The sequence below is a fragment of the Bombina bombina genome, chromosome 7, assembly GCF_027579735.1.
Source record: "Bombina bombina isolate aBomBom1 chromosome 7, aBomBom1.pri, whole genome shotgun sequence".
Taxonomy (NCBI): domain Eukaryota; kingdom Metazoa; phylum Chordata; class Amphibia; order Anura; family Bombinatoridae; genus Bombina; species Bombina bombina.
Window position 1 is genome coordinate 200,450,594 of NC_069505.1, and position 17,941 is coordinate 200,468,534.

Consider the following 17,941-nt stretch of genomic DNA (forward strand, 5'->3'; position numbering starts at 1 on the left):
GTTTGTCTCAGTTGCTCTGAGGGATTCTCCTCTTTGCCCACAGTGCATCCTAGTACTCTTATTAAGGCTATTTAAAGTTCAGCCTATTAGTATGCACTTTGTGCAAAGAGGTGAATGGCTCAGAACAACTGAAACAAATGTTTCATAGTCAGGAGCTGTGCAGTACCTTGCTACGTGTTCACAGTAGTTTTATCCCAGGACCTCAACACTTAGAGGCCCATTTATCAAAGGTCTTGTGGACCTGATCTGACATGGCGGATCAGGTCTGCAAGAACTCGCTGAATGCGGAGAGCAATACGCTCTCCGTATTAAGCATTGCACCAGCAGCTCACAAGAGCTGCTGGTGCAATGCTGCCCCCTGCAGATTTGCGGCCAATGGGCTGCCAGCAGGGAGGTGTCAACAGATCAGGTTGAATTGTGGCGATTCCTGTCCGCCTGCTCAGAGCAGGCGGACAGGGTTATGGAGCAGTGGTCTGAAGACTCGCCAGAAACACAGGCCCTCAAGCTCCATTCAAAGCTTGATAAATGGGCCTCTTAGTTTTAGGTATGAATGAGAGGAGCACTAGTTACAAATAGTCCGGGGGCTGTCACTGAGGGATTATAGGTGACTCAGTGTAGGATGCTTTGTCGGCAAATAGGGGAATCCCTCAGAAGAAAGGCTATACACGCTTAATAGTGAGGAGCTGCGTAGTACCTAGTTATGCTGCATGTTCAGCTCACTTTTACCCCAAACACTACTACATCAGCTATCTAGAACAGGACCGGCTGAGCAAAAAACACATTGAGGGCAGTAATGGAAAATATTAAATAGGCAGGAGTGCTAAGAAAAATCAATCTGGGTGCCTGACACTGAGGGATTTCCCTCTACTGCCTCTACCTACTGCCCTCTAATCCCAGTAGGTTCAGTGTAAAATGCTCTGTCAGCAAATAGGGGAATCTGTCAGTATAAAGAACTCAGACACAAGCTTCACAATCAGAAGCTCCAGTAGAGAGGGGGAAAGACCACACAGAGCCATCTAGGACTACTTAACATGATCCTATAGAATCTCTGTCGGTAGAAAGGAATCCCTCAGTGACACGCCTCCTGACTGTAAAAACCCCACTCTCCTGCAGGTCAGACCTCCTGACAGTAAAAAACATAATTTATGCTTACCTGATAAATTTATTTCTCTTGTAGTGTATCCAGTCCACGGATCATCCATTACTTATGGGATATTCTCCTTCCCAACAGGAAGTTGCAAGAGTTCACCCACAGCAGAGCTGCTATATAGCTCCTCCCCTAACTGCCATATCCAGTCATTCGACCGAAAACATGCAGAGAAAGGAAAAACCATAGGGTGCAGTGGTGACTGTAGTTTAAATGAAAAAATTACCTGCCTTAAAATGACAGGGCGGGCCGTGGACTGGATACACTACAAGAGAAATAAATTTATCAGGTAAGCATAAATTATGTTTTCTCTTGTTAAGTGTATCCAGTCCACGGATCATCCATTACTTATGGGATACCAATACCAAAGCTAAAGTACACGGATGAAGGGAGGGACAAGGCAGGTACTTAAACAGAAGGTACCACTGCCTGAAAAAAATCCTTTCTCCCAAAAATAGCCTCCGAAGAAGCAAAGTATGAAGGGCAGACCAAGAAGCCATCTTGTAAATCTGTTCAACAGAAGCCTCATTTTAAAAAGGCCCAAGTGAAAGCCACGGCTCTAGTAGAATGAGCTGTAATCCCTTCTGGAGGCTGCTGTCCAGCAGTCTCATAAGCTAAACGAATTATGCTTTTAACCAAAAAGAAAGAGAGGTTGCTGAAGTCTTTTGACCTCTCCTCTGTCCAGAGTAGACAACAAACAAAGTAAATGTTTGATGAAAATCTGAAGTAGCTTGTAAGTAAAACTTGAAAGCACGAACCAAGTCCAAATTGTGTACTAGACGTTCCATCTTTGAAGAAGGATTAGGATACAAGAATGGAACAACACTCTCTTGAGTGATATTCTTGTTGGATACCACCTTAGGTAAAAAACCCAGTTTTGATACGCAGGACTACCTTATCCATACGGAGGACCAGATAAGGAGAATCACATTGTAAAGCAGATAACTCGGAGACTCTACAAGCCGAGGAAATATCTACCAAAAAGGAACTTTCCAAGATAAAAAGTTTGATATCTATAGAATGAAGAGGTTCAAACGGAACTCCTTGAAGAACCTTAATAATCAGGTTTAAGTTCCATGGCAGAACAACAGGTTTATACACAGGCTTGGTTCTAACCAAAGCCTGACAAAATGCCTGAACGTCTGGAGTATCTGCCAGACGCTTGTGCAAAAGAATAGACAGAGTAGGAATCTGTCCTTTTAAGGAACTAGCTGACAACCCTTTTCTCAAAATCATCTTGGAGAAAAGATAGTATCCTGGTAATCCTGACTTTACTCCATGAGTAACCCTTGGATTCATATCAATAAGATATTTATGCTATATCTATGTTAAATTTTCCTAGTGACAGGCTTTCATGCCTCTATTAAGGTATCAATGACTGACTCGGAGAAGCCATGCTTTGATAACATCAAGCGTTCAGTCTCCAGGCAGTCCATCTCAGAGAAGTTTAATTTAGATGGTTGAAAGGACACTGAGGTAGAGGGTCCTTTCTCAGAAGCAGAGACCATGATGGAAAGAATGACATGTCCACCAGATCTGCATACCAAGTCCTGCGTGGCCATGCAGGTGCTGTTAAAAACACCAAAGCACTCTCCTGCTTGATCTTGTGCAAAGACCTCCTGAGGGAATTCCCACTTCCCCGGGAGAAAAGTCTGAAGACTTAGAAAATCCACCTCCCAGTTCTCAACACCTGGGATATGGAGAGTTGATAGACCAGAGAGAGTCTCTGTCCAGTGAATTATTTTAAGACTTCTAACATCACTAGGGAACTTCTGTTCCCCCTTGATAGTTGATGTAAGCCACAGTCGTGATATTGTCCGACTGAATCTGATGTACCTCAGAGTTGCTAACTGAGGCCAAGCCTGAAGAGCATGGAATATCGCTCCCAGTTCCAGAATATTGATTAGAAGGAGGGTCTCCTCCTGAGTCCACTATCCCTGAGTCTTCAGGGAGTCCCAGACTGTATCCCAACCTTAAAGGTTGGCATCTGTTGTAACAACTGTCCCATCTGACCTGCGGAAGGTCATACCCTTGGACAGATGGACCCGAGATAGCCACCAGAGAAGAGAATCTCTGGCCTCTTGGTCCAGATTTAAGAAGGGGACAAATCTGTGTAATCCCTGTTCCATTGACTGAGCATGCATAGTTGCAGCGGTCTGAAATGTAGGCGTGCAAACGGTACTATGTCCCTTGCCGCTACCATTAGGTCGATTACATTCATGTACCGAGCCACTGAAGGGCGCGGATGGAATGAAGAACACGGCAGTAATTTAGAAACTTTGACAACCTAAATTTTAATTTCTACAGACTCTATTAGAGTCCCTAGGAAGGAAACCCTTGAGATTGGGGATAGAGAACTCTTTCCTTGTTCACTTTCCACCCCTGCGATCTCAGAAATGCCAGTACTACATCCGTATGAGACTTGGCAATTTGGATGTTCGACGCCTAAATAAGGGGCCACTTCTATGCCCCGCAGCCTAAGGACCGCCAAAGCGACCACAGTACCTCCATAAAGATTCTTGGGTCTGTAGTTAACCCAAAGGAAAGAGCAACAAACTGGTAATGCCTGTCTAGAATGGCAAACCTGAAAAACAATGGTGATCCTTATGCATCGTAATGTGAGGATAAGTATCCTTCAAATCCATTGTAGTCCTCTATTGACTCTCCTGGATCATAGTTAAGATGGTACGAATAGTTTCCATTTTAAATGATGGAATTCTAAGGAATTTGTTTAAGATCTTTAAATCCAAAATAGGTCTGAAGGTTCCCTCTCCTTGGGAACCACAAACAGATTTGAGAAAAACTCTGTCCCTGTTCCTGTCTTGGAACTGGATGGGTCTCGTACACAATGTAAGAATGCCTCTTTCTTTATCTGGTGTGCAGATAATTGTGAAAGTTAAAATCTCCTCTTTTTCGGAGGGGAAGCTTTGAAATCCAGAAGATATCTCTGGGATATAATTTCCAATGCCCAGGGATCCTGGGCATCTCTTGCCCACGCCTGGGCGAAAAATGAAAGTCTGCCCCCTACAGGATCCGTAACCGGATAGGGGACCGTTCCTTCATGCTGTCTAAGAGGCAGCAGCAGGTTCCTTGGCCTGCTTATCTTTGTTCCAGGTCCGGTTATCTCCAGACCGTCATGGACTGAGCAAAAGTACCCTCTTGATTTGCCTTAGAGGAAGTTGATGCCACAACTGCCTTGAAGTTTTGAAAGGCACGAAAATTAGACTTTTTTGGCCCTTGATTTGGACCTATCCTGAGGAAGGGCATGACCTTTTCCTCCAGTGATATTAGCAATGATCTCCTTCAAACCAGGCCCTAATAGGGTCTGCCCCTTGAAGGGAAGTTAAGTATCTTATTTATTAAAGTCACGACAGCTGACCATGATATAAGCCATAGCGCTCTGCGCGCCAGTATAGTAAAAACAGAATTCTTAGCCATTAGTTTAGTCAAATGAACAAAGGCATCAGAAACAAAGGAATTGGCTAGCTTAAGTGCTCTAAGCTTGACAAGTATATTCATCCAATGGAGTCGCTACCTGTAAAGCCTCATCCAGAGACTCCAACCAGAACGCCGCAGCAGCAGTGACAGGAGCAATGCATGCAAGGGCTGCAGGATAGAACCTTGTTGAATAAACATTTTCCTAAGGTAACCCTCTAATTTTTTATCCATTGGATTTAAAAAAGCACAACTGTCCTTGACAGGGATAGTGGTACGCTTAGCTAGAGTAGAAACTCTTCTCTCCACCTTAGGGACTGTCTGCCATAAGTCCCGTGTGGTGGCATCTGTTAGAAACATTTTTCTAAAAATAGGAGGGGAAGAGAACGGCACACCTGGTCTATCCCATTCCTTATTAATAATTTCTGTAAACCTCTTTAGGTATTGGAAAAACATCAGTACACACCGGCACTGCATAGTATTTATTCAGTCTACACAATTTCTCTGGCACTGTGATTGTAACACAGTCATTCAGAGCTGCTAAAACCTCCCTGAGCAACAAGTGAAGGATCTCAAGCATAAATTTTAAATGTAGAAATATCGGAATCAGGTTAAATCATCTTCCCTGAGTCAAAAATATCACCCACAGACTGAAGCTCCCCTCAGCTTCTGCATATTGTGAGGCAGTATCAGACATGGTTCTTGACGCATCTGTATGCTCTGTATCTACCCCCAGAGCTATCTTGCTTTCCTTTAATTTCAGGTAGTCTGACTAATATCGCTGCCAGAGTATTATTCATAACTTTCGCCATGTCTTGAAAAATAAACGCTATGAGCGCCCTTGATGTACTTGGCGCCATTTGAGCGTGAGTCCCTGAAGCGGGAGTCGAAGAGTCTGACACGTGGGGAGAGTTAGTAGGCATAACTTCCCCCTTGACAGTATCCTCTGGTAAAATAAACGCTATGTGCGCCCTTGATGTACTTGGCGCCATTTGAGCGTGAGTCCCTGAAGCGGGAGTCAAAGGGTCTGACATGTGGGGAGAGTTAGTCGGCATAACTTCCCCCTCGACAGAATCCTCTGGTGATAATGTTTTTAAAGACAAAAAATTATCTTTATTGCTTAACATGAAATCAGTACATCTGGTACACATTCTAAGATGGGGTTCCACCATGGCTTTTAAACATAATGAACAAGGAGTTTCCTCTATGTCAGACATGTTAGTACAGACTAGTAATGAGACTAGTAAGCTTGGAAAACACTTTAAATCAAGTTAACAAGCAAATATAAAAAACGTTACTGTGCCTTTAAGAGAAACAAATTTTGTCAAAATTTGAAAAACAGTGAAAAAAGGCAGTAAATCAAACGAAATTTTTACAGTATATGTAATAAGTTAACAGAGCATTGCACCCACTTGCAAATGGATGATTAACCCCTTAATACAAAAAACGGATCAAAAAAACGACATAGACGTTTTTTAACAGACACAATAAAACTGCCACAGCTGTGATGTGGATTACCTTCCCTATAAACGATTTTGGAAGCCTTTTTAGCCCTTTAGAGATGTCCTGTAGTATTCATGGGACTGCTGAGGGAAGCTGGATGATTCATTTTGTAATTTTAACTGCGCAAAAAAGCGCTAAAAAAGGCCCCTCCCACTCATATTACAACAGTGGAAAGCCTGAGGAAACTGTTTCTAAGCAAAATTTAAGCCAGCCATGTGGAAAAAACTAGGCCCCAATAAGTTTTATCACCAAACATATATAAAAAACGATTAAACATGCCAGCAAATGTTTTAAATTACACTTTTATAAGAGTATGTATCTCTATTAATAAGCCTGATACCAGTCGCTATCACTGCATTTAAGGCTTTACTTACATTACTCCGGTATCAGCAGTATTTTCTAGCAAATTCCATCCCTAGAAAAATATTAACTGCACATACCTTATTGCAGGAAAACCTGCACGCCATTCCCTCTCTGAAGTTACCTCACTCCTCAGAATATGTGAGAACAGCAATGGATCTTAGTTACTTCTGCTAATATCATAGAAAACGCAGGCAGATTCTTCTTCTAAATACTGCCTGAGATAAACAGTACACTCCGGTACCATTTAAAAATAACAAACTTTTGATTGAAGAAATAAACTAAGTATAAAACACCACACTCCTCTTACGACCTCCATCTATGTTGAGAGTTGCAAGAGAATGAATGGATATGGCAGTTAGGGGAGGAACTATATAGCAGCTCTGCTGTGGGTGAACTCTTGCAACTTCCTGTTGGGAAGGAGAATATCCCATAAGTAATGGATGATCCGTGGACTGGATACACTTAACAAGAGAAACCCCCCTCTCCTGCAGGTCAGACCTCCTGACAGTAAAAACCCCACTCTCCTGCAGGTCAGGCCTCCTGACAGTAAAAACCCCACTCTCCTGCAGGTCAGGCCTCCTGACAGTAAAAAACCCACTCTCCTGCAGGTCAGGCCTCCTGACAGTAAAAACCCCACTTTCTTGCAGGTCAGGCCTCCTGACACTGACAGTAAAAACCCCACTCTCCTGCAGGTCAGGCCTCCTGACAGTAAAATCCCCACTCTCCTGCAGGTCAGGCGTCCTGACAGTAAAATCCCCACTCTCCTGCAGGTCAGGCCTTCTGACAGTAAAATCCCCACTCTCCTGCAGGTCAGGCCTCCTGACAGTAAAATCCCCACTCTCCTGCAGGTCAGGCCTCCTGACAGTAAAAACCCCACTCTCCTGCAGGACAGGCCTCCTGACAGTAAAAACCCCACTCTCCTGCAGGACAGGCCTCCTGACAGTAAAAACCCCACTCTCCTGCAGGTCAGGCCTCCTGACAGTAAAAACCCCACTCTCCTGCAGGTCAGGCCTCCTGACAGTAAAAAACACACTCTCCTGCAGGTCAGGCCTCCTGACAGTAAAAACCCCACTTTCTTGCAGGTCAGGCCTCCTGACAGTAAAAACCCCACTCTCCTGCAGGACAGGCCTCCTGACAGTAAAAACCCCACTTTCCTGCAGGACAGGCCTCCTGAGAGTAAAGACCCCACTCTCCTGCAGGTCAGGCCTCCTGACAGTAAAAACCCACTCTCCTGCAGGTCAGGCCTCCTGAGAGTAAAAGCCCCACTCTCCTGCAGGTCAGGCCTCCTGATAGTAAAAAACCTACTGTCCTGCAGGTAAGGGCTCCTGACAGTAAAAACTCCACTCTCCTGCAGGTCAGGCCTCCTGACAGTAAAAACCCCACTCTCCTGCAGGTCAAGCCTCCTGACAGTAAAACCCCCACTGTCCTGCAGGTCAGGCCTCCTGACAGTAAAAACCCCACTGTCCTGCAGGTCAGGGCTCCTGACAGTAAAAACTCCATTCTCCTGCAGGTCCGGCCTCCTGACAGTAAAAACCCCACTCTCCTGCAGGTCAGGCCTCCTGACAGTAAAAACCCCCACTCTCCTGCAGTCAGGCCCTGGTTGTTTGTACATAGTGCCTTTGTGCCCTGTTCTTCAGCTCCTTGCAGTCTGCCTCCTCAGAACAGCACAGCCAACCTCTCAGCTCTGCCAAGTTTGCCCCTTAGCCATACCAGCCTACCACACCAGCCCACAGCACATGCCTATAGCATACCACATAAAGCTTATCCATATCAGGTCCCAGCAATAAAATTCTGGCTCATATACACTACATTCACCCTATGCACCTCAGCCCAATACAAATTTCCTTCCTACGTCATCTTTTGCCCACAACATGCAGCTTGCCATACTCATACCGTCAGCAGTTATCATGCACCCTGGACAATTTATGCTCTAAACACATAGCTGACAGCTTGCTAGCCTAATGACCACACCATACAGTCTTCCCTGCTATTTGATGTTGCTAACTGTTATGCACTTTTTTCGTAGCATTATTTAATTTCTTATGGTAGAAAATAAAAGCAAAATTAAAAAGGATAGTTAACCCAGTAAATTCAGACAAAGCAGCAATTTTAAGCAACTTTCCAACTTATTCTTATTATCAATTTTTCTTTGTTCCCTTACTATCTTTATTTGCAAAGAGGGGGTGGGTTAATGGGCATCGCTTGTAAATGTAGTGGGTGTGGCATGTGCAGACGATGGGTGGGATCAGAGATGGCGAGTAACATTTTGGCCTGGCTGGTAGCTATATATATATATATATACATGCACACACACACACACACACACATACATACATACACCCATACACACACACACACTCACACATACATACACACAAATAAACAGACACAAACATATACACATACATACATACATACATACACACACACACACATACATACAAATAGACAGATACACACATACCTACATACAAATAGACAGACACACACATAAACACGCAAACACATACAGATACACACACACACACATATATATATATATATATATATATATATATATATATATATATATATATATATATATATATATATATACACACAAATAGACAGACACACACATATATACACACACACAAATAGACAGATATATATATATATATATATATACACATAAATAGAGAGACATACACATATATATACACACACAAATAAACAGACACACACAAATAGACAGACACACAGAAATAGAAAGACACACACACACAAATAAACAGACACACAGAAATAGATAGACACACACACACACACACACACACACAAATAAACAGACACACACATATACACACAAACACATACAGATACCCACATGTGAGTTTTAAGCTTTTTCAGGTACCAGAATTAATGATAAATACCCAGGAAATTTATTAGGAAAGAAAAAAGCACAAATAGAAATTAAGTCTCGTACCATGCAGACAGTCCTTGTCATCCTGTGGTAAATAAAACAGAAACATGAAACCATTAATACCACTCATTACAGTGAAACAGAGCTGCAGTAACAATAGGATTGTCAGTAATATACATCTCACTGGAGTCTTACAGCATAGGGATATAGCTGTATATATTCATATAGATATATAGCTATAGAAATATGTATATTTTATTTTATATATATATATATATATTATATTATATATATATATATATATATATATATATATATATATATATATATATATATATAATATATACACCTAACACACCTTTGGCTTTAGCGCAGTTGGTCTAGCACAGCTTCGAGTTAGCTCTCAAGAGAAAAAATGAAAATGCTTTCTTTAGTGTGCTCCATAAACGTCTATGGGGAGAGGGCGTTAGTGAGGTCAAAATATCCGAAGCCCAGAAGTTAGCGGCCCCTAATTCTTTTGCTTGCTTGCTGTAGTATCAGTGCAAACCTGGGAGTGCTAATGTTTTACCTTCAGACTAGTTAGCGCTCCAAGCAATAAACATTTATCGTTCCACTTGTTCTCTAAGCCAAATGAAATAATAGAGCCCACTACAGAGAAGGAGAGAGGGGCAGGAACTGTTAGTGCTATGGAGTTGCGCCTCTACAGAGATAGAGGGTTGCTATGTGCGCAACAAAAAGACAGTTAAAGTAGTAACTAAATAAGAAATCAGTTAAAAGTATTTTTTTTTAATTATTTTTATTAAGAGATATTAAAGGGAGATGAAATCCAATATTTTTCTTTCAGAACATACCATTTTAAACAACATTCCAATTTGCTTAGTTCTCTTGGTATCCTTTGCTGAAAAGGGATACCTAGGTAGGCTCAAGAGCTGAGCGATAGCTGCTGATTGGTGGCTACACATAATTGGCTTACCAATGTGTTCAGCTATATCCTAGTAGTGCATTGCTTCTCCTTCATTAAAGGATACCAAGAGAATTAAGCAAAATTGATAATAGAAGTACATTGGAAAGTTGTTTAAAAATGTATATTGTACTTGAATCATAAAAGAAAAAAAATGTGGGGTTTTATGTCCCTTTAAGTGAATGTAGTAAGCAACATACAATTACTCCCTACATAATCTTCTATCATACAAGACGGTGTTTCTGAGATCAGTCAGCAAGAGAATTTTAAGATAATGATACACTCTAATACTATAGTTTTTCTATACAAACCTAATACAATAGCTCTTCTATACAAATCTAATACAATAGCTCTTCTATACAAACCTTATACAATATCTCTTCTACACAAACCTAATACAATAGATCTTCTATACAAATCTAATACAATAGCTCTTCTATACAAACCTAATACAATATCTCTTCTACACAAACCTAATACAATAGCTCTTCTATACAAATCTAATACAATAGCTCTTCTATACAAACCTAATAAAATAGCTCTTCTACACAAACCTAATACAATAGCTCTTCTATACAAATCTAATACAATAGCTCTTCTACACAAACCTAATAAAATAGCTCTTCTACACAAACCTAATACAATAGCTCTTCTACACAAACCTAATACAATAGCTCTTCTCTACAAACCTAATACAATAGCTCTTCTATACAAACCTAATACAATAGCTCTTCTACAAGAACTTAATACAATAGCTCTTCTATTCAAACCTAATACAATAGCTCTTCTCTACAAACCTAATACAATAGCTCTTCTCTACAAACCCAATATAATAGCTCTTCTATACAAACCTAATACAATAGCTCTTCTATACAAACCTAATACAATAGCTCTTCTACACTAACCTAATAAATAGCTCTTCTATACAAACATAATACAATAGCTCTTCTATACAAACCTAATACAATAGCTCTTCTACACAAACTTAATACAATAGCTCTTCTCTACAAACCTTATACAATAGCTCTTCTCTACAAACCTAATACAATAGCTCTTCTATACAAATCTAATACAATAGCTCTTCTATACAAACCTAATAAAATAGCTCTTCTACACAAACCTAATACAATAGCTCTTCTATACAAACCTAATACAATAGCTCTTCTCTACAAACCTAATACAATAGCTCTTATATACAAATCTAATACAATAGCTCTTCTATACAAACCTAATACAATAGCTCTTCTATACAAACCTAATACAATAGCTCTTCTATACAAACCTATTACAATAGCTCTTCTCCACAAACTTAATACAATAGCTCTTCTCTACAAAGCTAATACAATATCTCTTCTCTACAAACTTAACACAATAGCTCTTCTCTACAAACCTAATATAATAGCTCTTCTATACAAACCAAATACAATAGCTCTTCTCTACAAACCTAATACAATAGCTCTTCTACACGAACTTAATACAATAGCTCTTCTCTACAAACCTTATACAATAACTCTACTCTACAAAACTAATACAATAGCTCATCTCTACAAACCTAATACAATAGCTCTTCTCTACAAACCTAATACAATAGCTCTTCTCTACAAACCTAATACAATAGCTCTGCTATACAAACCTAATACAATAGCTCTTCTATACAAACCTAACACAATAGCTCTTCTCTACAAACCTAATACAATAGCTCTTCTACACAAACTTAATACAATAGCTCTTCTCTACAAATCTTATACAATAGCTCTTCTCTACAAACCTAATACAATAGGTTAGACCGCTGCTTCATAACTGCTGTTTCTGGCGAGCCTGCAGGCTCGCCAGAAACACAGGGCCTCAAGCTCTGTCCAGAGCTTGATAGATAGGCCCCAGTAGCGCTTCTCTACAAACCTAATACAATAGCTCTTTTATACAAAACTATTACAATAGCTCTTCTATACAAACCTACTACAATAGCTCTTTTATACAAACCGATTACAATAGCTCTTCTATACAAACCTAATACAATAGCTCTTCTACACGAACCTAATACAATGGCTCTTCTCTACAAACTTAATACAATAGCTCTTTTATACAAACCTAATACAATAGCTCTTCTACATGAACGTAATACAATAGCTCTTCTATACAAACCTAATGCAATAGCTCTTCTATACAAACCTAATACAATAGCTCTTCTATACGAACCTAATACAATAGTTCTTCTAAATGAACCTAATACAATAGCTCTTCTACACAAACCTAATACAATAGTTCTTTTATACAAACGTAATACAATAGCTCTTCTATACAAATCGAATACAATAGCTCTACTATACGAACCAAATACAATAGCTCTTCTATACAAACCTAATACAATAGCTCTTCTACATGAACTTAATACAATAGCTCTTCTATACAAACCTAATACAATAGCTCTTCTATACTAACCTAATACAATAGCTCTTCTATACTAACCTAATACAATAGCTCTTCTATACAAACCTAATACAATAGCTCTTCTATACGGACCTAATACAATAGTTCTTCTAAATGAACCTAATACAATAGCTCTTCAATACTAACCTAATACAATAGCTCTTCTATAGTAACCTAATACAGTAGCTCTTCTATACAAACTTAATACAATAGCTCTTCTCTATGAACCTAATACAATAGCTCTTCTATACAAACCTAATACAATAGCTCTACTATACGAACCAAATACAATAGCTCTTCTATACAAACCTAATACAATAGCTCTTCTATACAAACCTAATACAATAGGTCTTCTATGCGAACCTAATACAATATCTCTTCTCTACAAACCTAATAAATAGCTTGTCTCTACAAACCTAATACAATAGCTCTTCTATACAAACCTAATACAATAGGTCTTCTACACGAACCTAATACAATAGCTCTTCTATACAAACCTAATACAATAGCTCCTCTACATGAACCTAATACAATAGCTCTACTCTACAAACCTAATACAATAGCTCTTCTACACAAACCTAATACAATAGCTCTTCTATACAAACCTAATACAATAGCTCTTCTACACGAACCTAATACAATGGCTCTTCTCTACAAACTTAATACAATAGCTCTTTTATACAGACCTAATACAATAGCTCTTCTACATGAACTTAATACAATAGCTCTGCTATACAAACCTAATACAATAGCTCTTCTATACAAACCTAACACAATAGCTCTTCTCTACAAACCTAATACAATAGCTCTTCTACACGAACTTAATACAATAGCTCTTCTCTACAAATCTTATACAATAGCTCTTCTCTACAAACCTAATACAATAGGTTAGACCGCTGCTTCATAACTGCTGTTTCCGGCGAGCCTGCAGGCTAACCAGAAACACAGGGCCTCAAGCTCTGTCCGGAGCTTGATAGATAGGCCCCAGTAGCGCTTCTCTACAAACCTAATACAATAGCTCTTTTATACAAAACTATTACAATAGCTCTTCTATACAAACCTACTAAAATAGCTCTTTTATACAAACCTATTACAATAGCTCTTCTATACAAACCTAATACAATAGGTCTTCTATACGAACCTAATACAATATCTCTTCTCTACAAACCTAATAAATAGCTCGTCTCTACAAACCTAATACAATAGCTCTTCTATACAAACCTAATACAATAGGTCTTCTACACGAACCTAATACAATAGCTCTTCTATACAAACCTAATACAATAGCTCTTCTACATGAACCTAATACAATAGCTCTACTCTACAAACCTAATACAATAGCCCTTCTATACAAACCTAATACAATAGCTCTTCTATACAAACGTAATACAATAGCTCTTCTACACGAACCTAATACAATGGCTCTTCTCTACAAACTTAATACAATAGCTATTCTATACTAACCTAATACAATAGCTCTTCTATACGAACCTAATACAATAGTTCTTCTAAATGAACCTAATACAATAGCTCTTCTACACAAACCTAATACAATAGTTCTTCTATACAAACTTAATACAATAGCTCTTCTATACAAATCTAATACAATAGCTCTACTATACGAAACAAATACAATAGCTCTTCTATACAAACCTAATACAATAGCTCTTCTATATGAACCTAATACAATAGCTCTTCTATACAAACCTAATAAAATAGCTCTTCTCTACAAACCTAATACAATAGCTCTTCTACATGAACTTAATACAATAGCTCCTCAATACAAACCTAATACAATAGCTTTTCTATACTAACCTAATACAATAGCTCTTCTATACTAACCTAATACAATAGGTCTTCTACACGAACCTAATACAATAGCTCTTCTATACAAACCTAATACAATAGCTCTTCTACATGAACCTAATACAATAGCTCTACTCTACAAACCTAATACAATAGCTCTTCTATACAAACCTAATACAATAGCTCTTCTATACAAACCCAATACAATAGCTCTTCTACACGAACCTAATACAATGGCTCTTCTCTACAAACTTAATACAATAGCTCTTTTATACAAACCTAATAAAATAGCTCTTCTACATGAACTTAATACAATAGCTCTTCTATACAAACCTAATACAATAGCTCTTCTATACAAACCTAATACAATAGCTCTTCTATACGGACCTAATACAATAGTTCTTCTAAATGAACCTAATACAATAGCTCTTCAATACTAACCTAATACAATAGCTCTTCTATACTAACCTAATACAGTAGCTCTTCAATACAAACTTAATACAATAGCTCTTCTCTATGAACCTAATACAATGGCTCTTCTATACAAACCTAATACAATAGCTCTACTATACGAACCAAATACAATAGCTCTTCTATACAAACCTAATACAATAGCTATTCTATACAAACCTAATACAATAGGTCTTCTATGCGAACCTAATACAATATCTCTTCTCTACAAACCTAATAAATAGCTCGTCTCTACAAACCTAATACAATAGCTCTTCTATACAAACCTAATACAATAGCTCTTCTATACAAACCTAATACAATAGGTCTTCTACACAAACCTAATACAATAGCTCTTCTATACAAACCTAATACAATAGCTCTTCTACATGAACCTAATACAATAGCTCTACTCTACAAACCTAATACAATAGCTATTCTATACAAACCTAATACAATAGGTCTTCTATGCGAACCTAATACAATATCTCTTCTCTACAAACCTAATAAATAGCTCGTCTCTACAAACCTAATACAATAGCTCTTCTATACAAACCTAATACAATAGGTCTTCTACACGAACCTAATACAATAGCTCTTCTATACAAACCTAATACAATAGCTCTTCTACATGAACCTAATACAATAGCTCTACTCTACAAACCTAATACAATAGCTCTTCTATACAAACCTAATACAATAGCTCTTCTATACAAACCCAATACAATAGCTCTTCTACACGAACCTAATACAATGGCTCTTCTCTACAAACTTAATACAATAGCTCTTTTATACAAACCTAATAAAATAGCTCTTCTACATGAACTTAATACAATAGCTCTTCTATACAAACCTAATACAATAGCTCTTCTATACTAACCTAATACAATAGCTCTTCTATACAAACCTAATACAATAGCTCTTCTATACAAACCCAATACAATAGCTCTACTATACAAACCAAATACAATAGCTCTTCTATACAAACCTAATACAATAGCTCTTCTATATGAACCTAATACAATAGCTCTTCTATACAAACCTAATACAATAGGTCTTCTATACGAACCTAATACAATATCTCTTCTCTACAAACCTAATACAATAGCTCTTCTCTACAAACCTAATGCAAAAGCTCTTCTCTAGAAACCTAATACAATAGCTCTTCTATACAAACCTAATACAATAGGTCTTCTATACGAACCATATACAATAGCTCTTCTATACAAACCTAATACAATAGCTCTTCTACACGAACCTAATACAATAGCTCTACTTTATAAACCTAATACAAAAGCGCTTCTACATGAACTTAATACAATAGCTCTTCTCTACAAACCTAATACAATAGCTCTACTCTACAAATCTAATACAATAGCTCTTCTATATAAACTTAATACAATAGCTCTTCTCTACAAACCTAATACAATAGCTATTTTCTACAAACCTAATAAAATAGCTCTTCTACATGAACTTAATACAATAGCTCTTCTATACAAACCTAATACCATAGCTCTTCTATACTAACCTAATACAATAGCTCTTCTATACGAACCTAATACAATAGTTCTTCTAAATGAACCTAATACAATAGCTCTTCTACACAAACCTAATACAATAGTTCTTCTATACAAACTTAATACATTAGCTCTTCTCTACGAACCTAATACAATAGCTCTTCTCTACAAACCTAATACAATAGCTCTTCTACATGAACTTAATACAATAGCTCTTCTATACAAACCTAATACAATAGATCTTCTATACTAACCTAATACAATAGCTCTTCTATACAAACCTAATACAATTGTTCTTCTATATGAACCTAATACAATAGCTCTTCTATACAAACCTAATATAATAGCTCTTCTCTACAAACCTAATACAATAGCTCTTCTCTACAAACTTAATACAATAGCTCTTCTATACAAACCTAATACAATAGATCTTCTATACTAACCTAATACAATAGCTCTTCTATACAAACCTAATACAATAGATCTTCTATACTAACCTAATACAATAGCTCTTCTATACAAACCTAATACAATAGATCTTCTATACTAACCTAATACAATAGCTCTTCTATACGAACCTAATACAATAGTGCTTCTAAATTAACCTAATACAATAGCTCTTCTATACTAACTTTCACAAGAGCTGCTGGTGCAATGCCGCCCCATGCTGACTCGCGGCCAAGGGCCGCCAGCAGGGAGGTGTCAATCAACCCGATCGTACTCGATTTTTAGACCGCTGCTTCATAACTGGTGTTTCTGGTGAGTCTGAACACTCGCCAGAAACACGGCCCTTCAAGCTCCGTTCGGAGCTTGATAAATGGGCCCCAATAGCTCTTCTATACAAATCTAATACAATAGCTCTTCTATACATCTCATAATATGAATTGCAGCCCCACACAGAAGAATTATATATATATATATATATATATATATAATGGAAGAGCTTATGCTCTTAGGTAATTTCTTGACCAAAGGAGGGAGAAAACAGCAACATATCTTTAGAACATAAACCAGAATAACTAAACAAAACAAAATACTAAACAGAGATAACAATGACATGATATGGTTCTTTGTAAATGCTAATTAATGTATTGGGGACTGGTGCAAATGTTAACCAGTTATATAGTACTAATATGAGTTCCACTTCTACGGCAGCAGAACACTATATACAGTAGTGTCAGATAGGGAGTTCTCATACAGTAGGTAATTTATTGTAAAAAAAAACCAGGAGGTGAGGAGTCATATAGTTACCAACCTTAAAGGGACATAAAACAAGTTGGGATAGAGACAAAATATAATATATACTTTAATTACCTTGCCTGCAAAATTAAACTGCAGTGTCTCGCCATTAACCCTTCAATGGCTGAATCTATAACCACATTTGATTTGGTAGAATGCAGAAGTACATACTCATTATCTGGTGGAGCATG

General features: G+C 38.2%; 1 protein-coding gene across 1 annotated transcript in view; it reads right to left on the minus strand.

The window, feature by feature from the left end:
• LOC128666133 (cilia- and flagella-associated protein 251-like) overlaps nucleotides 1-17,941 on the minus strand; it is a 185,650-nt gene that overhangs the window by 90,847 nt on the left and 76,862 nt on the right. Inside the window, exon 11 of the mRNA XM_053720555.1 lies at nucleotides 9,414-9,435. Within this exon, the coding sequence (XP_053576530.1) occupies nucleotides 9,414-9,435 (22 nt within the window). The remainder of the gene's footprint in view (nucleotides 1-9,413; nucleotides 9,436-17,941) is intronic.